Source organism: Falco biarmicus, chromosome 5 (genome assembly GCF_023638135.1).
Source record: "Falco biarmicus isolate bFalBia1 chromosome 5, bFalBia1.pri, whole genome shotgun sequence".
Classification (NCBI taxonomy): Eukaryota; Metazoa; Chordata; class Aves; order Falconiformes; family Falconidae; genus Falco; species Falco biarmicus.
Genome location: NC_079292.1, coordinates 12240393 through 12260746, shown reverse-complemented (window position 1 = coordinate 12260746; position 20354 = coordinate 12240393). Strand labels below are relative to the sequence as shown.

Below are 20354 nucleotides of genomic sequence, written 5' to 3'. Positions count from 1 at the left end.
GAAGCGGGCTGTGGTCATCAAGCATCTGTAGCCTGTGCATCATGTCCGGGAGATCCAGCCAGCGCTCTTCGGCGCTTTGCAGGTGTGAATATCTACCACTTCTAGGCAGTCCTGGCAGCGCACAGCACAACACCAGTGGAATTTGCACTCGCATTTTGTCATTCTGCTGACACGGGAGGTGTCGTAGCCTCTCCCACAGCACATCACTTCACAGCTGTCCATGCCGCGGGAGGTTTGGTTGCAAACCCGACCAGCTGTCCCAAGGGACCCTACAAAGGAAATGCAGTAAAGGTCAGGAGGTGGATTTTAAGGAAAGACAGAAAGCATATGAAAATAAGTATAGGAGACATAATTTGCAATGTATTTGATCTTTCGACATGACATCACCCGGGATTCATTATCAAGCCAGAGAAACACCTATAAGGTAAAGTTCCTCTCAAATTCTCAAATTTCTCCTAGAAATCTGGTCTAGAGATGAGAAGGAGTAAAATGGACCAAATACTTTGTGCTGGTTTTGGCTGGGATAGCGTTAACGTTCTTCACAGCAGCTAGTACGGGGCTATGTTCTGCATTTGTGCCGGACACAGTGTTGGTAACACAGGGATGTTTTCGTTATTGCCGAGCAGCGCTTACGCAGAGCCAAGGCCTTTGCTCCTTCTCACCCCACCAGCGAGGAGGCTGGGGGTGCACAAGGAGCCGGGAGGGGACACAACCAGGAGAGCTGACCCCAGCTGACCAAAGGCATGTTCCGTACTGGATGAGGTCATGCTCAGCGTGTAAAGCTGGCGGAAGAAGAATAAGGGAGGGGACATTCGGAGTGATGGCATTTGTCTTCTCAAGTAACCGCTGCACGTGATGGAGCCCTGCTGTCCTGGAGATGGCTGCACACCCACCTGCCAGCTGGAAGTGGTGAATGAATTCCTAGCTTTCCTTTGCTTGTAAGCGCAGCTTTTGCTTTACTTCTTAGGCTGTCTTTATCTCAACCCACGAGTTTTCTCACTTTTATTCTTCCAGTTCTTTCCCCTGTCCCAGTGCGGGGGGAATGAGTGAGCAGCTGCGTGGGGCTTAGTTGCCGGCTGGGGTTAAACCATGACATACTTCAAGGCTCTGCCTGATTCTGTGACTATCATCACGCTTTGCTTCATCTTTGCATAGCACTTTTTCCTCTCCAGTGAGCAGATACCTTCCCTGAGGCAGCCGTGCAGCTCCCTCCTACCCCCAGGACGCAGTCCAGTCCCCCAGGGCTCTGTAGCATGGGGCACCCAAGAGGAGCATCCCCTGCGGCTCGGGACTGCGTGAGCTTTGCAGGGGAGCTCTGGGTGGCCAGGGGAGGTCTGGGAAAGAGGAGACTGATAAATTTGGTGGCTGCAGGGGACACATGGGCAGAGTAACTGTGCTGCCGGTAGTTAAAATTCTCTGCAGAAGTGAGTGCAGAAGCACCCTGACCGCTTGGCACCACTGCTGTGTCCACCCACAGTTCAGGTGGCAGCTGAAGACTGTCTGCTCTGTGCACCTCTCATCTCTGTGGGGTAAGCACCAAGGATTCTTCTCCTTTCTCTTGATAGAGATTGGAAGAAATTAATTTATAGCCTGCTGTGGACTGAAAGAGGGGTAGGGAAGCATATCACACCTCATCAAGTTCTTAAAACCCCTCTGGAGTGGCTAAAGTGCCTCTGCCCACCTCCACGTGGCACAAAATGCCTCTTTAAGGCCTGTTTTAGCCTGATCAGCTGCTGTACCATACACGAGCTGCTGCACCATACACGAGCTGCTGCTCATCTAACAAAGTTACCTTAGGGTACAATTTAGGACCTATACCACAGCTGTTGACAGATTATTACCAGCAATTTGAAAACTTCATGAATACTCATTGCTTCACCTAATTTCTTATGTACTGCTATTGTAAATCAATTTCACGTATATCCATGAGATTGATATCGTTTTGACATTTTCCCTAGACCAAATTATAGCGCTGTTCTTCTGTTATTGGCCAACATGGGATTTCCCTAAGTATTGACTGCGGTCATTAAATTAACTGGAAACATTTTACAAAGTGTATACACAGGTGTACATAAACCATGAAAAATTTACCCTCTTAAAGAAAAAAAATGCATGCAGACATTAACTCAAGTTTGCATGAGCTAGGATAGCAAACCAATCTTAATAAAACTTAAGCTGTAATTAATCTGTAATTATTAAAAATCTAAGTTGCATAAATGCTAATCTTTTTTCCCCGCTATGAGGTTGTATATACTATTGCTGCTGTACTGAAGCAGCTCACAACATACGAGTATTCGCTGCTCCTCCATCCCCTGCTGTCCCCAGCGCCTGGGAGGCTGCACGGCTTTCCAGGCCTGGGCCCACCGCTGAGGCTGCAAGTGGTCTCAGGACTTGAGTAAAGTCACTTTCTCGGACTATGTTTTTTCATGTGACACATGATTTAGCCTCTTAGCCATGGCGGGGGAAATTTTCCTCTTCTTGCATCTAAGTCAGGGCAGGCTTCAGCTGCTGTCCTGGATGAGCGTTTAGGTCCCTAGAAAGCATCTCAGCCTTCCTGTATTTATTTAAATACTTAAATATTCATCGTGTAGAAATCTACACCTGGAAAGCTGCAATATCAAATCGCTGGTCCAGGGCTGCTGCGGGCAGAGCAGAAGAGCTTTGCATGGCCGCCCGCTCCGGGAGCCGCTCGCTGACGGAGACACCGGCCGCAGTCCAAGGGTCCAGAGCTGCACAGGTGCTGCTGCGCAGGCCAAGCAGAGCTGTGCTGAGCCACTCGAGGGAAAAGGCAGAGGGAGGAGAAGACATGCTGAATGGAGCCACAGACAGGCTCCTGCACCTGCAGCCTGGTAAATATCGACCCCCTTGGGCTCCAAGGAGCCTGTTCACGCTGCTTCCCACGCAGCAGCACTCTGCGCAGCATCCTTGGGGAGGCAGCTGAACAGTAAGTCTCTGCTCTTTAAGGGAGCACCTCACTTTGATGTAAAAACCAGTGACGAGTTGCATCAGGCATGCCCTGCGCTAGGAAACCAGCAGTAACTCCTGGTCTCCTGTCCCCACAGACACTGCCAGCACCTGGGTCCTGTGCAGGGCATCCCAGGGAGGAGGAGGAGAGGTACCACCAGCAATGACCCACGCAGGCAAGCCCTCTGCCACGCAGCTCTCCCTGCAAGGCCACCTGCACAACAGGCAAAGCAGTGATGCCAAAGGGCCTTTCCCAGATCATTTTTTCAGGAATCACTCCACACTGGGGGAAGGGAGAATTCTGGTGGCCTCTGGTGCCCCAGATCGAGGCAGGGCTGAGGAGTTAGGAGGATGCAGAGCTATGTGATCCACCTGTGGTCCCGTAGGAAGCCTGTGGCAGAAAACCAAACCCTGCTTCCAAGCCAACACGTTCTCCTCCATCCACGATGCTGTGCAAACAGCTAGGACATCTAAATGTAAGTGCTCACGCTTGTGTGAGCCCACAGCAATGTCAGACGCTTGTCCTGCCCTCTTTGCTCAGACAGAAAAAAAAAAAGTGCAAAGGCTAAGCTCATGACTCGTATGACTAATGTTCTGCATCAGGAATTTGGTGTGAATTCCAGTTTACCTCCCTGCACGGGTTCCCCCTCACCTCCCTTGCCCTGCGCGCTGTCTTACCCCACTACGAGCCCCAGCCCTGAGGTCCCAGTGCACCTGGGCTGCATAATGCAACACGCCTAGAACAATAATCTCCAGCAACCATGATTTCAAAATCGTGATTTAGATTTCAAAATGCTTGGCGTTTTGCTCTCTGCATGCGGTTCATGTGACACAAGCCGGACACTTGGTGCCTTGGCTGTGCCACTGTCGCACAGCAGCCAGCCAGGCATCCCTCCTCCAACACAGGAAAAGCAAAGCCGCTGTGCACCTCAGCATGCCTCCCGAGCGGGAGCAGAGCAGGGCCATGCTGCCTGGCTGCCGCAGGTGAAGGAAGACCCCACAGCCCCCACCTCCAGCAGGAGCTGCCCTAGGAAGGTCTGACCACATCCCTCAGCTGAAGCACAGGCTGGTTTCCAACTCCAAAGTTCTCGTTTCCAGATGTTTAGGGAAATCACAAAGCAGTGAAGGAGAACCTGAGTGGGATACAGCTGCTGGTTTCAACAGGAGTTTTGCCACTGGCTTCAAAACCAAAATTATTTCAACCACTAACACATAGCCAAGAAGCCGGTATCATCTGATACTGCCCACAACACAACATCAACATCTACTGTGGCACTGCAAGAGGAGACTAAATTATCCACAGGATGTGGCAAAAAGAAAACAGGCTCATATAAAGGCGTAGTTTCTGAGCAAAACCAACATTTTTTAAAAGTTCAAACAGCATCTTCAGCATCTCTGCAGCTTCTCTCCTGAGAAAGAAGATGAGCAATAACTGACAGTAAGCAACCAGGCAAGTTACTGTGCTCCTTGGTGGGCACTGAGATACCCAGGTGATGAAGACAGCAGAAGACACTAAACAAAACAAGGCAGAGTTTTCTGATCTTTGCCTGCTACCTGGAGTGCACGTCCTCATCACTTAAGAGGCAGGAGTATGCTCAAACTTGTAAAAAGTCTTTGTTTTTATTTCATGTTGGAATTGCCATGCCGACACACAACATTATACCTGCCAAAACATCCACAGCTTTTAATACTACCAACTTTACGGCCCATACATCAAATCCTTTCTTCTTGGTTTACACGGTTGTTTTCTTAAGCAAACATGTGGTAAGCTGAAAAATATTTTTTCCCATTCCTAAAGCAGTAAAATGTATTTATTCCTTTACAAAGTGAGATTTTCCCTTCTCTTCCAATTGATTAAAAATCTGGCCTCAAGCAATAAAGTTCATTATCTGACATTCACCTACAAAACCCCACAAAAACAGTGAAATCCCCAACAACAATAAACTAGTTTCCACACAGGCGTTTGGGGCCGGTGGGTGGAGAAAATAAAAAGGAAACATTCACAGAAAACTAGCTCTGAAGCTACTTCAAATCCAGAAGTTTTAAGTTAAGAAAGATTCATGTGGAACCTCCGTACAGCAGGGCTGGAGAGAACAGGGAGGCAGCCTTGTCGGGAGGGGGCTGGGATTTCCCAGGCCAGCAACGAAGAGAGGGCAATGGGCTGATAAAAGCCCCTTATCTGGAATCAGTTTAGAGTAAACATGTGTCTCGAGCCACCGATAGCTGTCATAACCTCTGAGCTCCCAGGGGCTCCTGGGGCGATGGCGCGGCTCCATGGCCGGACGGTGCTTGGAGGAGAGCTGCCCCGATGGAAGTCATTGCAAGCTCCACCGTCAGCTTGCACGAGGCTGGGACTGCACCCAACGTGTTTGCAATGCATAAATTGGGAGATACGGGCCAAGAAGTCACACAGGGACTGCCTGTATGCGGCTAAACTCAGTGAGAAGCTTTTGACATAGATCGGGATTGGTTTTCCTCCATGGGTTACATACCTCAAGTACTAACACATCTTGCACAGCAATACTTTGCAGGCCACATTTTAATCTCACATTTTTCTTTCACTCCAGACTTGGCCTCGTTCATCTCAAAAATGCAGCAAATGGCTTACGTGGGGCGGCAGGGGAAATAAACTAACACAGAAAGAACCCTGCGAAGGACCCGAAGCAGGTCATCCCAGGCACGCATTTTGTCACCCAATGTGCAGCTCCAGGGGGCTGCCCACAGCACTGCACATGCATCTCCGCAGTGCTTTCCACCAGGAGACCAGGTGTGGAGGGTCCGCAAACACAGCCACGGCACCCTGTCAGCCTGTTGGAGCCACAGGAGATGGCCACCGCAATCCAGGTACGCGACCCCCACCCCATGCACAGGCAGAGGCAGTGACGTTGGCTTTGACGCCGCCCAAAGAGGAACCACGTCAGTGTCAGGAGAAACCTATGGATGACCTGAAGCACATGGCATGTGGGTTTGCAGCAGGTCCTAAGGGACTGCTGCAGCAGCTTGAGATCATCTACACACAGAGGTGCCCCATCTCTGCTCCACCACCATCTCCACATTGCCAAAGCCTCATTGCTACCAGAACAGTTGTGAACAGTCAGCGTGTGCACAGCACCACCATCCTGCCACTTGCTCACCACCCCCACCCCCCCCGCCTTGATGTCCTCGCCTGGGGACACGGCTTCCCTGCTCATACACACCACCTCAACATGCTCAGCTTGCTCTACACACTTTGGTGGGGGTCTCCCTGCAGGGAGACGCTTCACTCAAACACTGCCTAGAGTTTCATGGTAGCTCTGTACAAATTAATTTTTAATAAACCTGGTCTAAAATGTTTCCCTTTGCAAGACCACATTACACTGCTGTGATGGTCTCCATGAACAGCCTGTAAGGAAGGCTGGGCCAGCACGCGATGCCCACGCTGCAGCTGCTCCTATGTTTATTCCAAAAGCAGGCTCGGCTTGTCCGCCGGTGCATTCAAAACATGGTAAACCTGCAACAGCTTTCAATCAGCCAAGCCTGCAATCTTGTAAAACTTTAAAAGCTTCTAACAGAAGCTTATAATTTAGAGCATCTAGAAGGTGAAGTACCGTGTTCAGGGTAAGATAGTATGTGCGACAGTGGGACTGCCACTTGCAGAGCCATCACCTTAGCTCCCTTCACAGCTTTATCATTTCTAACAGGTCTCTCCCACTGCAGTCCTGGATATGCTTGTATTCATTTTGGGAGTTGGAAAATTATGGTAATATAAGAGAAGACCATGCAAATTGTGCCAAATTTTAAGTTCATGACAAGATTTTCAAAAGCCCTCTGGGATGTCCTACCTCTGTTTCTATCAAATTATGAGTACGAAATTGTGAGCAAAAATTATTTCAGCATCCATGTGAGCAGATTTAAGTGAATTCTGAACACTTCTGAAGGTCTTCTTTTGGTCCTTTTCTAAAAGTTGCGAAATCCTGATGCTAGACAAAGGGTGGCCAGATTATTATGTTCGCGTGCTATTGAGTTGCTATTAGTGATTTCCACATATTATCTCTCTCCTGAAATCAATTACTCCTTTTTTCCTTCTAGGGGGGAAAAAAAAAAAACCAAACCCCAAACAAAAACCCCACCACATTTTACACGCTGTAGGGGTGATATATGCATATATGTCCAGCTGCCTCCCCCAGACAGACTGCCAGACCCGGTGGGGTTCACTCAGCCCCAGCACCCTCGCGTGACTGCCTGCCACCAGAGAGAAGACTAAAAGCTCCGATGGCAGAAGATGAGGTACATGCTTTTTTTGGGTAGACCGCTGATGATAAAACCCCTGAGCACCTTTAACTCACTGGTTCCTATGTGTTAGCACACCCATGCCACAGAAGACACTGGCTTGGTCATTTGACAGTTTGTGAAGCTGTTTCCTGGTCAAGTCATGATACTTCATAAGGTTTGCTCCGGGAATCCTTCGTTCAGTCCCAATACTAACCAATCTGCAGATATACCGCTATTTTTTTTACTGAAGCACTAAATTGCTTGAATTCCCCAGAAGAATGAAAGGCAGAGCTGTATTCAAGGACCCACTACAGTGCTGTGGTATTAGATTTAGCTGATGCCGAGATGCTCCCCACCTATTTCCAAACACAGACTTCCATAATCTCATTTCATTGTCAGTCATTTAACAGGGCTGACACTCTGGAGCACTTAACAGGGCAAACCAATGGTAAGAAAGAAAAAAATGCTGCCAGCTGTTCAAAATTACCTCTCTCAAAGCCAGATCAGTTTTTGTTCGTCTGATTCTTTCTTTGCTCCACACAAGCAGCAGGGCATCCCGCATCCCATTAAAGATTTACTGCAGCTTGCCAGAAATGTGCTCTTCCAAACAGCCACATTCTCTGAATTCTGGGCAGCAAAGAGCCACCACCTCACCCACAGCCTTATCCTGAGCTGAGCCAAATGATGTGCCAGTCTCTGCCACCTCTGGGCAACCTTGACAGCATTGGGCAAGCGCGCATGATACGCCGGGGTGAAAAATGCCCACCCTCTTCCACGATAACAAGACTGACAGATGAGGTTAGGCTTAGTACAGAGATTATTAAACAGCTTTTTGACATAGAAGTGAGGCATGTATGGTTTCTTCTTTGGGGGAGAAAGAAATAATGGGTTTTACAATGAACAAGGCAATTTCAACAAAACAAAGTTTTGAATAAGCCCTACTCTGCCAAGTAAGTCTCTGCACAATGGCACAGCATGCCCATTTACTCACTTGGATTAAAGTATTAGACTTTGCAGTATTGGTCACTATTCAGGGAACAATATGTGTTTGTGCAGGTAATAAGCATAACCTGCGAAAGTCATAAATAACACTTCAATTACCTTGACTACTCAACTAACCAGAAACGCTGTACAACATAAGCGTACTGGATGGAATTCTGGGTTCACTGAAGTCAATAGTACACGACCAGGATTTCACATATTGTTCTTATTTAAGTGCAGTTGTTTTGCAATGCTTATCCCAAGTAAACTTGGATTGTAAATACTCAGTGGTGCCAAAAAGAGTTGAGCTGCGTTGCTATCCAGATACTTATGGATATGTCACACCGGGTGCAATCTGGTGTGTTATACAACCTATTAATTAGTTCCACAACATCTTTCATGGATTACTCAGTCTGGCTCTCTTCTCCAAATTTCTGGTTTTCTAGTTGCTAGTTTTTAATTGCCACATCAGGAAATACTATACACGGGTCAAGAACTGTTAGCAGGATTCCTGGTGCTCGGCAGTGCCTTGAATGCTGTAACACCGTTAAGTGTGTATCTATTGAAATCTCTGAAAGCAGAAAAATTCAGTGTTAACAGCAGCCCTGAAACTTCACCTCTTCCCACTGGGGCTGGCACAAGCCTTCAGAAAATGCGACGGTTATCATGGACGGGGCTAACACTGTCTCGTAAAGAGGAATAAACAGCTGTGTCACTCAATGCAGTGTGCTGTGCCCCACCAACCGCTCTTCTTTCGTCCACCTGCATGTCCTCCAGCTGCCTCGCACCATGTTGCTGACAGCTTCATTGACCGGCGCAAGCACGGTTTGCGCCAAGCTGCTGTACCTCCTACGTTACCGGGGGGGAGAGGCGTGTCTACAGCTTAGGGGGTCCACAGTCCACAGGGGGCTGTGGGGAACGTGCAGATAAAGGAGGATATGTGGTCCTTTGGGAGTCTGCAGCCGCAGCCTAACACTATGGAAAAGAAGCAATGTGACAGGAGGTGGTATCATGGGGACAACATGGGGCTGTAGCTCCATCGGGCAGCTCTGAAGTGAGCTGTGTGATAGATGTGGCTCTGTACAGTAGGGACCTGCCTCCAGAACGTAACTCAAACCTGTCCTAAAAGCAGCTTTTGCCTTGCAGTGTCTCCAGGGCTCCATAGCATCTGGGAGAAACCGCTGAACCGTTTCTTCTGTTGTTTTACAGCTGGCTGTTGTACATCTAAGGACATCGAGGAACTATTGTTCTTTTACAGAGCTATCCTTCCCAAACATCTTCCTGCCTGTTTCCTGCTGGTTACATGCATGGATTTGTATTTTTATAGATAGATATAGATATACATACATGCAAAATTAATAATTTTTGGCCTTCAAAGTAGAAATGTCTGAAATAAAACCATTCACATGTAACAATAGAGGCTTACCTACATCCCTGTCCCTGATACAGTAGTCTGGAGAGCTTTCAAAGTATACCAGGTCATTCTTAGTTGGCTTCTTAAATCTCTTATTAGCCACGGTGAAACCCGTGCCATCTTGATTCATGACCACCTGAATGGCTCCATTGTATTTCTTCCACAGATAATCTCCTGTTTTCCTAAAGTCTGCCATGGCCAGCCAACAGGTCCTTAGAGTGCACGATCCACTCACACCGTGACATTTGCACTCCTGTTTCAAAAACCGCTTCACGGCCTGTTTAGAAACGCAGTAAAATACACACAGGTGAAACAAACTGTAATTTATGCTTCTCGGCCCTTTTCCGTTCGTTCTGTGGTGCCAGGAGCGCAATGGGTCTCCAAATCACGGTCTGTAGTGACACCCACTGGTAGCATCAAGTCATCCCCGCATGGTTGGTCTGCTCTGGTTGCTTCACTCAACCACACACCCCCTCCTCCTCTGGCCGGTGGGCTTACCTTCCCCCCTCCTGGCAGGCATCCCGGGGACCGAGATGGTCCATAACGCTAGGACACAGGCTGGACAGGAGGAAACGAGCTGGGAAGCGGACAGAATCTCTCAGCCTCTTGGTAGGCGAAGGTACACCCTTTCCCCATCATTCCAGCTGAAGCATCGCCCTGCTGACCCTCTCTAGCTTGCCTTCACGAAGTTGCCCTTTGCCTGAACAGTGGTTCAAATATTGCCCAGGAACTCATAGGCACTTCATATTTCAATGATTTTACAGAAGCTGTGCAAAGCATCGTACCTGGGCTAGGCATCAAACATGCAAAATTTTAAAATATGGTATCTTTAAAATGCTTATAAACCATTTAACAAACATTTTCGAGTAAGACCTTCATTAGCTTGCACTGGAGAGATCACCTTCATCATTAATTTAATGTCTGGGTAGCATTAAAGCTATTTCAGCTTCATCTCTGACATTTGAGCCATCCGTATGACATTGGAGAACAACAGATAGGTTCATAGGCAATAAATAATTCAATGCTAATTCTGAAGATATGGGTATTTGATCTATAAATATTATGCCTTCAGGGTTCATGAAATATGAACATTCTGGCATTTGTACAAGAGCAGCAGCATCGTGGGAGGAAGGTAAGAGAGAGGAAAGCTCCATGATTAGAAGTGAGACTGATGCACAGCGGGGCAGCATTTTTCAGTCAAGCACTTAGTAATAAAGCAAGAATGTTTTATAAAACCAAAGTACTTTTAATTTTCTTTCCAACTTGTAAACGATATGACTACTTCAAAGCAGTCACTGACATTCCCACAGCCCCTACTAACACAAAACTGGGATTTAAGCAGATGCTTGGGTTTAAATATCTGAGTAGAAATCAATTTAACTACTTGTGCATTTAAAACAATTTGTTGGAATAGTGGAAGAAGCACATAGGAATGCAGGACTCTTTGTCAGTGATGTTCCTATAGTGATACATAGCATATTATTTTGTATGAATCATAGGGGAATATTATAGATTTATATTCTATGTGGGTTTGAAGTAGTAAAATTGGAATAGTCTAGTTTTAAAAGAAACATAACACCACCCCTTTTTGGGGGTGAGAAAAAGCTGAGGGCACAGCTGGTCTTACCCAGTTCCAAATGCCAGGCTTGTGGGCAGGCTGAGGTAGGTAGTGAGATCCCGGCAAAACTAAACCTACACTGTCGCACTGGGGATATAAAGCAGCATCCCTTTCTATAAAGCAGGTCCTAGAGCATATGAGAATGTCTTGATTATTTTTAATCAAACATATTTATTAAAGTCTCCTGATCAGTTTCTAAAAAACCTACCTGGTTACCAATACTGTATTATTTGGCATATGTATTTTTTTAAACTTAATAAGATACTCAACTATTACAGAAAGTACTTCCCATCATGGAGCTCATTCACCCCTATAAAGCCTTTGCTTGTGTTGTAGACTGCAGTCTCTTTTGGACAGTAAAATAAATACAGCCATAATACTGCATATGCGTATCACTGATCTGAATAGCCTCATCTATCTGTATTACATATTAATTACACCTGCTGGTAATAAACAGGTGGAGAAAAGATGTTGAAGGAGAAATATTTGTCAGGAAAATCATCTACTTGCAGTACAAAACATTAAAATCGGACCTTTTCTTCTAGTAAGAGTTAGTTAATATAGAACAATCTTACAGATTACAAAAGGAACTTTTTAAAACAAACAAAAAAAAAAATCTGAACATGAACAATTTACTTCCTACTGAATACATATTAAGGAAAACCAAAGACAAGAAACAACTAGTCTCTGTGAATCATTTTAGAAGTGATTGGTCTAGCATTATCAAATATTTTTCTGCATTATTTTAAAGGTGGTGGATTAGGCAAATTTTGAATACATTTTGAATAATGAAACAACGTATTTATTGCAATTTCACACACTATGCGCCCAAGAAGGCCAATGGGACCCTGGGGTGCGTGAGGAGGAGTGTGGCCAGCAGGTCGAGGGAGGTGATCCTGCCCCTCTGCTCTGCACTGGTGAGGCCACATCTGGAGCGCTGTGTCCAGTGCTGGGCTCCCCAGTTCAAGGGAGACAGGGAACTACTGGAGAGGGCCCAGCAGAGGGCTATGAAGGCGGTTAGGGAACTGGAGCATCTCCATCATGAGAAAAGGCTGACAGCTGGGCCTGTTTAGCTTGGAGAAGACTAAGAGATGATCTTATTAATGTCTACAAATACCTCAAGGGCGAATGTCAAGAGGACGGGCCCGGGCTCTTTTCATTAGGGCCCAGCAACAGGACATGGGGCAATGGGAACAAACTGCAACACAAGATGTTCCATCTAAATATGAGGAAAAACTTCTTTACTTCGAGGGTGACAGAGCACCGGCAAGGCTGCCCAGAGAGGCGGTGGAGTCTCCTTCTCTGGAGACATTCAAAGCCCGCCTGGACATGACTCTGTCCAACCTGCTCTGGGTGAAGCTGCTTTAGCAGCGGGTTGGACTAGATGTTCTCTAGAGGTCCCTTCCAACCCTGACCATTCTGTGATTCTGTGATTCTTACTATTTATAGCTACTACCACAAAATGTTAGTACATGTATTTTTTAGCCCTTGCACCAGCAGTGGGCAATACACCCGGCCACTACTCCTTCTACTCACCTACAACAAAAAAAGTAGACTTTTTGTGAAATTCAGGAATGGTATTTTCATACGATGTTTAGAAAAGGGATTTGTTTAGAGCAGGTTATGCCCCAGAACCAACGCCTTTTGGAGGGACACATATTTTGGATATATTTTCTTAAAAAGTGAATAAATTGTATTTTATTTCTGCTCATTTTGTGTTTAGGTTTACTGTGCACATACAGGAATGGATGGGATGTTTTTTTTCTCCAATGCTATTTCAAAATTGCTCTTTAATAGTCAAGCCTGTTTTTCAGTATGGTCTTCAGCCTTACTTGGGAATTTCTGTGCTATATTAAACAAAAGTAAAACTCCTCCAAATATAAGGATTAGGCTCAAAACAAAACCTCCATCCAAACTGATCCTGCAAGGGCTTGGGCTCCTGCTTGCCTTTCCACAGAAGGAGCCACTGAACTGACTCAGACGGGAGCACTGTCAATGAGTTGAATTCAGTCTGTTTGGAGATCTCTGCCACACCGAACCGCCAAGGGAGACAGATAGAGCATCTCTGGCTCCTGCTCATCCCATACTTCTTCCTGACTGCTGAGACCAGTCAGCAAGGGCCAACCATTACCTGCCCCAGACCCATCAGAGCTCTCTGAGAGCATCTCCAGGCATCTGCTGGAGGGACACCCACCTTCCTTCCAGCTCTGTTGTTGTGAAGGTTCATCAGTGCCCTTGCGTCTTTTCCTTTCCGTTCTTTGGCATCCACAAAAGCTCTGGCAAATTTAATGCCGTAGTCAATGTTATCACTGCAGCCACCCCAGTCAAAATGGCCCTTGCTGTCCTTGGCAGAGCCTTTCTTCTTGGGATCGCAGGAGCAGGATTTCAGCTCCCCTTGGCTACATGCCCTGGTGATGGCAAAAACAACTCCAGCAGAGGAGATGGCATGTACAAAAGCAGATTCACGGCTACCTGAAACAAAAAAAGTCACTTTAAATATGTTTGAAGCAGTTAGTTTGAGTGGCTATCCTAACTCCAGCCAGTTAGCCTGGACTTTTTTTGCTGAGCAAAAGATAAAACTGGGCTGAAATCACAAAAATACACATTCCCTGGAGCCAGAATTAGTCATGGCTTAAACTTGGACCCCTCCCTGGTAAAAGCTCATCAATATAGTGTTAGAGTTGGAAAACATTAAACATTTGCTCCTGATATTGATTAATATACTTTCACGGATGGGTTATTCTGTACAGATATGTGAATAGGACACCTGGTATTTCTATCATGTTTCATCGATTTAGAAAAATATATGAAGTGCTATTTCAGAGATAGGTTTAAGAAAGTATTAAGTAGGGACACTGGAACAACATGTACATTGCAAAATACTGCAAAGAACTCTTGAAACTAGCTTTTCCTCTTCCAAAGCACTCGGAATAGACTTTCCTGCTTAGAAGGCAGTAGGGAGAAATCTTGGGTGTTATTTTCTGAAAATAAGTTAAATTTAGGTTTTCTGCCTAGAACCAAGCCCAGTAACAGTAATTCACACAAACAAGTTCCATTAAATCAATGGCACTGGTTGTGTCATGCTTGAGGCAGGATTTGGCCTGGCAGCTGTGACTTCTACATGCCAGCTGCTCGGGCAGTTTTCCCTTCTCTTGACAAAGATACTTTATTATACCAAAGATTATCTGCATTTCTTTCTAGATTATGCCTACTCTTAGGCTATTGGGTACATATTTCAATGTAGTAATTGCTTATTTTAAGATGTAGTAATTTACAATACGGAGCTATGTTATCTTGGCACACAACACTATTTATGGTAATGGGGTATTTTCATGCTTTAAAAGTTTTTTAGCATGGCAAGAGTGAGAAGTAAGATTTTTATGCAGTATCTAAGACCATTAGCAGTGAGACCTGTTTGGAGGACTTGTAAGCCTTAAGTCATGTTAGCACAGTAAGGTAGGACCCCAACGAGGGAATGTTATTTGTGATCTCATTGGAGGGGCAGCACTACGCCATATACCTTATTATTTAGTATTTCTATTCCCGTAGCATCTACATGTTTTAAATAGGAATGGGCCCTGGACTTCCATGTGCTGTGCAAACCTTCAGCAAGGGCAACTAAAAGCTTGCAAAAAGACAAGGGTGAACCCTGTCTTCCCTACACTGCCTTCAAAATCAGGCAGAAGAAATCGAGGCTTGCTACAAGTCGTGCTCTTTTGAAGACTTACTTCTGAGAAAATGTACTCAGAAACATCAAAACTTTGTAAAATGTTAATTAAGAAGAAAGACTTGATGTTGCTGGAAGAGAAACGTTTCGTTTGAGTTTATTAAACTAATCAAAACCACCTCATTTCAAATTAGAGCAATATCAAGCTGTGTTTCCCATCGCAATCACTGCCTGATCAGGCTCAGCGTGGAGCTCAGAAGCCTCATTCTCTCCCATGAGCCAACACTGAAAACTTCACTTCTGGAAAAACTGCATTTTTACTGTTTTTATGGAATAGCCTCATCAGAATTAGGCCATGTTCTGCCAGACATGTTTTCCTGAAAGTCAGACAAACCTCATCGAAAACTTCGGCTGATGGTTGACGTTACTGGTTACTCACTAATAATTGCTAAGGGAACACAAAGCTGGTTACGGAAACCAACGACTTACCAGCAGCAGAGCCTGGCACTGAATGATGCTCCATGGATGAAGTACCACTGGTCAGGTCAGTGTGCCCAGTGTCTCCTAACCTCCACCCCATCCCCACCAGTGGAGCAATGGCCCCGGGGTACCTTCCTCCTCTCCCTGCTGCTGACAGCCTGGAGAGGCTGTCTCAAAACGTGCTGGGGACATCTCAGGGGCACAAGTGCCAGGGCAGGGTCAGCCTCACCAGCTGTGCACCAGGGCTGTGTGCCCCGTTGTGGCCTTTGGCGAAAAGAGACACATTTTAGAAGAAAAATCTCAGCACATTTATCACTCGGGTAGGGACAGCCTGGCATGGTAACAGATCTCAGCCATTTCTTTGAGTCAAAAGGAACATACAAGCTGTCTGAAGACTCACTAGATGCCTTAGTCCAACCTTTGGATAGCAACACCACCCTGCTTAACCATCCTCCCCCAGGGTGGGAGGCAGAACGCAGACCTCGGTTGTGTGGGGTCTGCACAAGCCTGGCTCATCCCTATCGGATGTGTCCCCGCTCATGTCTCCCCTGGAGCCTGATCTGAGGGACCCGCTGTCTCACCCCCCGCAGAAGGCTGAGGGCCTGAGAGCACCCAACGCCCTGCCCGGGAACCGGCCCACCGAAGGGGCTGCCGGCTGCCACCCCAACACACTGGGATCCTGTTGGGATGCGAGCTGCTCCTTTCAGCCCCCCCGAGTACCGGTGTCCCCAGATGGGGTGGGCTGTGCTGAAGGCCCTCTGCCCAACTGCATTCTGGCACCTCAGCTTCTCCGTAGCCCTTTATTTGTGGGTTTGGGGTCCGTTATGTCCCCCAAAACTGAGAAGCTGAGAATTGCAGGGCCAGCCCCTAATTGCCAACCCTCCCTTTCTGAAGCTTGTCCATGTCTTTCTGCTTCGAGGCAGGTTTTGAAGCAAAGTAGCGCTTCTCGGTATGGTACGGTATGGTACAGTACGGCACGGTATGGCACGGTATGGCACGGTATGGTACGCGCTGTCCGGCTGCCTGTGAGCCCCCGGGGGTAATTTTGCATTTCCCCCGCCCTTCCTCCTGAAACGGCAAACAAAGCTTCACCGTTGGTAGGACCGAGGACAACCGGCGGGGGCCACCGCTCGGCGCTGCCCTCCCGGCCCCACCGCTGCCCGGGCAGCGCCCCCGCACCCCCCCACCCCCCGCCAAGCCCCTTCGCCCCGACCCCGCAGCGGCGGCCCCCCCCGCCCCCCGCGGGACTCACTGCGCAGCAGGACGCGGCCGAGGAGGCGCTGCCCCCGCTCCAGGGCGTTGCAGTCCCAGCGGTGCCGGCGGAACTGGTGCTGGCACTCGGCCGTCCAGGCGGCCACGCCGCGGCCGATGGAGAGCATCGCCTCGGGGTGCCGGCGGCACAGCTGCCGCTGCCGGCTCACCAGGCCCGGCACGTTGTCGCACATCACCCGCGACGAGCCCACGGCCCCCATGTACCTGCGGGAGGGAAGGGGCAGGGCAGCGCCGGGGGCCCGCGGCCACCCCCGGGCACCGGCTGCGGGGGAAGGGGGTCCCCAGCGCCCCGGCTGCGGGCAGGAGCCTTCCTCAGGCGGATCCAGAGCTGCAGCCACCTCTGCCTTTTTGGTGGAAATCCTTCAAAATGAGTCTCCGGTGCCGTGTTTTTTTGATAACGTGAAGCGTTTGGGAGAACCCCAAACCCCGCTATTACAGCTCCGTGCAGTACTTAAAAAAAAACAAAACCAAACAACAAAAAAACCAAGCCAAAAAACCTTGACAAAAAAATAAATTACATCATCATCTGTTTCCAGATGGTCTCTATTAGTCCTGAAATGTTTCGAAAGGTACCTTTTATAAAGCCCAAACTCCTATAGGTGTCTTTTGAAGGGATCAAAAAGAAGAAAATGTCCTTTTCTTGTATTTTCATTATTTTATACGATCATAAAATCGTTAAAGCCCTGCCTTCCAAAAAAATACATATTTAAGTGGCAGTTAAAAGACACCATGACAGAAAGCCATCGCAATAAATAACGTTTATACGGCTACGGACACAGATAGTCGTTTTATTGAAATAGGCTCAGCCCGATAAATCAGGCTTTGATCCCGCGTCAGGCCGGTGTCGAGGTTAAGTGTGTTCCCCGGGTCTGTAAGAAGCGGTTTAACTCCTCTCCTACGCCAAGACTCTTCAGCCTGGGCTTGGTTGGGGTCCCCAGTTTGAGGGGCCGGTTTGTGCTCCCACCCTGCCCTGTTCCAGGGACCCGTCCTGCAGCTGGCTGCCTCGCAGCCCCGCACCGAGACCCGCCACCACCCGCAGCCGGGTCCTGCGCTGCCCGCGGGGCTTCCAACCCCTTTGCGCTTGCAGTTCGCACTTCAGCGAGGAGAAACTTTGCAGGAGGGAGGGGCCGGGGGAGGGCGAGGACGAAGGGGAAAAGAAAAATTAATAACAAAAAAAAAAAAAAAAAAAAAAAAAAAAAAAAAAATCCGTGCTGTAGCCAAATCCCAGAGCCGCCGGGGCGCGGAGGGCTGGCTGCCAGCAGCAGCGCTTCACCCGCGCACCTCGGGCGTGTTCCCGCCGGCGCGCCCTCCTCCGCGCCCTCCGCGCCCTCCTCCGCGCCCCCCTCCGCGCCCTCCTCCGCGCCCCCCCCCTGCGCCCCCCTCCACACCCTCCGCGCCCTCCGCGCACTCCTCCACACCCTCCGCGCCCCCCTCCGCGCCCCCCTCCGCGCACTCCTCCACACCCTCCGCGCCCTCCTCCGCGCCCCCCCCCTCCGCCGCCCGGGAGGTGCCCCGCTGCCCCCCGGGCCGGGCCGGCCCCCCCGCACCCCTCTGCCCTGCCGAAAGACCCGCTCAGCCCTGGCAGCTGCTCCGTGCTTAAGCCGGGAGGCAGGGACGGGGTGTGGAAGGAGATGCCGAGACCGTCTGATCCCTCTCTCCTTCAGGCCGGGCTTTCTGGACCGGAGCAGCTGGCAGCGGCGAGCGCCGCTTGTACAAGCCTGAGAGGGAGAGGCTCCCCCCCGCCCCCCTTCCCTTCCCTAATTTACAATTAATCCGACCCCACCTTCCCCAAGAGCAAATAAAAATTCCTGGAATTGCACAGCTTACCACCATGAGGAGGTGACTGGTGGGGTCGCCCAGACCAAGACCAGGGGAAGAGACCACCAGATCCCAGAGAGAAAGTTCATGTTAGAAGCGCTTCGGTCCACATCAGGTCAGTCGCGGGGGGCAGAAGAAATCCCAGGGAGCAACGGTGACCGGCAGGAGGAACCGCACCTTGAGGGATTCCATTTTCCGTGGGTCGAGGTGCCTCCGCATCCCCACGCACGGCCGCAGGGCTTATAGATCCCCTCCCGGGGTACGGGGGATGCCGATCGGTGCATCACTCTGGATTCCCCTCGACTTCTCCCGCACTAAATCCTTCAGGACAAGGAGCTCAGCCCCGCTCCCATCCTTCATCTTTGCCCTGATCCAGCTCTTCCCTGCAGTCACAGCAAAACTGAGGGGCTGGTGCGGGCTGCTCGCAGACTGGGTGGGTTCGGCTTTGGTTGGTGGTTGTTTTTTTTTTTTTTTTTTTTTTTTTTTTCCCCTGAAACTCTGATGGATGAAATGATGTCAAGAGACACTGGGGGAACAGGAGGAGGTAACACCTCTGATTAAGCAAGGAATCCCGAGGAGCCAGCCGCTTCCCAATAACCCTACCAGCGGACGGGTAGTTCAAACGCGCCAGCAGACGCTGCGCGACCCGCTGCGGAGCCTACAGCGGCGACCACCCCGGCTGTTCAAGACCAGCAGCACTTGGCATCTCTCGGGGCTCGGCACGACGCCGCTGCGCTTCCCCGCAGGCACCGAGCACGGCACGCCCCGCGGCCCGGCGCCGAGCGCAGCCCCGGTACCGGGAGCGCCGCCGCCCCGCCGCCCCCACCCAGCCACCGCCGGTCCGACCACCGCCTCCCCACGGGCACCAGCGCCGGGACAGTTCCGCCCCGAGCCCCCCTGTCCTCCCGTGCCCCGCGGGGACCCCCGGCCGGTGGGCTCCGGAGGCGGGGGCCGGGCTACGCGCCCCATGGCGGCGCCCAGGGCCCGGGCGGGGGGAGCCGCTGCCGCCGCACCGCCTCGGGCAGCGCGGGGGAGGGGGGGGGGGAGCGGAGCGGGGCGATGCCTCCGGGGCTGGACGCAAGTTCAAGAACAAGGAATTCTGGAACTTTTCTACTTGCTGTCATCCGTGTAAGGCAAATCCAGGATAACGGATAGTGCAACCAGCGAACCATCGTTAACAAGGCGGAGGTGCCCCCGCTCCAGGTCAGCCCTCGCCGGCTGTAACAAAGACACACGCTGAAGGCTGCTGCGTAACTTAGGGACTGCACAGTCCTTGCTCCTAAAAGATGCCTTCAGTTGTCAGCTCCAGGCGAAAATCCTGGAAAAGCAAGCTAGGAGGCACCCTGCGAGATCCGCTCTTCAGGCAGGACACGACTGTGCACAGAGAGGGTACCAGGCTTCCAGGCTGGTGCTCAGTAGAGCTTGGAGATCACGGATGTATAACCAAATGTAAGCACCTAGTGTTTCTGAAAGAAAACAGAAAAAAGCCATTGCACCAACTTTTGAGGTAGCAACATTCTCAATTTAACTTAAAAACAAGCCCCCAAACCCAAACAACCCCACAGAAACCAGCCAACCAACCAGCGTGCGCACACACACACACAACCACCCCCAATATCAGAAAAGCTTTTGGCTTTAAAGATTTTGGGTCATGGGCAATTGAAGCTTGGAGTACATTACTGCTTCTCCACAGTACTACTTGCCCAGAGGCAACTACAGTTCCAGTTAGTAACTCCAGCAGGTCTTAAAAGCAACAGAGGAGCATTCGACATATATTTCATATCAGTGTGAAAAAACACACTCCAATTTTCAGCTGCTGGCCAACTTCAGTTTCTTAAGTTTAACAGATACACCTTGGATCAATTAGCAAGGAAGAGAAAGAGAAACGC

At 49.3% G+C, this 20354-nt stretch overlaps 1 protein-coding gene across 1 annotated transcript; it reads right to left on the bottom strand.

Moving 5' to 3' along the window:
* WNT2 (Wnt family member 2) lies at positions 1-18717 on the bottom strand. Its single transcript, XM_056340716.1, has 5 exons — positions 18475-18717; positions 16628-16851; positions 13423-13700; positions 9623-9887; positions 1-269 (listed from the first exon to the last, which is right to left on the bottom strand). Exons 1-5 carry the CDS (start codon positions 18552-18554, stop codon positions 40-42), a joined length of 1077 nt encoding a protein of 358 aa, XP_056196691.1. The 5' UTR covers positions 18555-18717; the 3' UTR covers positions 1-39.
* Between the last annotated feature and the right edge of the window lie 1637 nt (positions 18718-20354).

Coding starts and splice junctions, on each gene's coding strand:
- WNT2 (XM_056340716.1), bottom strand. CDS start 18,554: ATGAACTTTCTCTCTGGGATCTGGTGGTCTCTTCCCCTGGTCTTGGTC. Junction 9,888..13,422: donor ACAACAGAGCTGGAAGGAAG/GTGGGTGTCCCT, acceptor GTTTCTAAACAG/GCCGTGAAGCGGTTTTTGAA. Junction 270..9,622: donor TATCAGGGACAGGGATGTAG/GTAAGCCTCTAT, acceptor TTTCCTTTGTAG/GGTCCCTTGGGACAGCTGGT.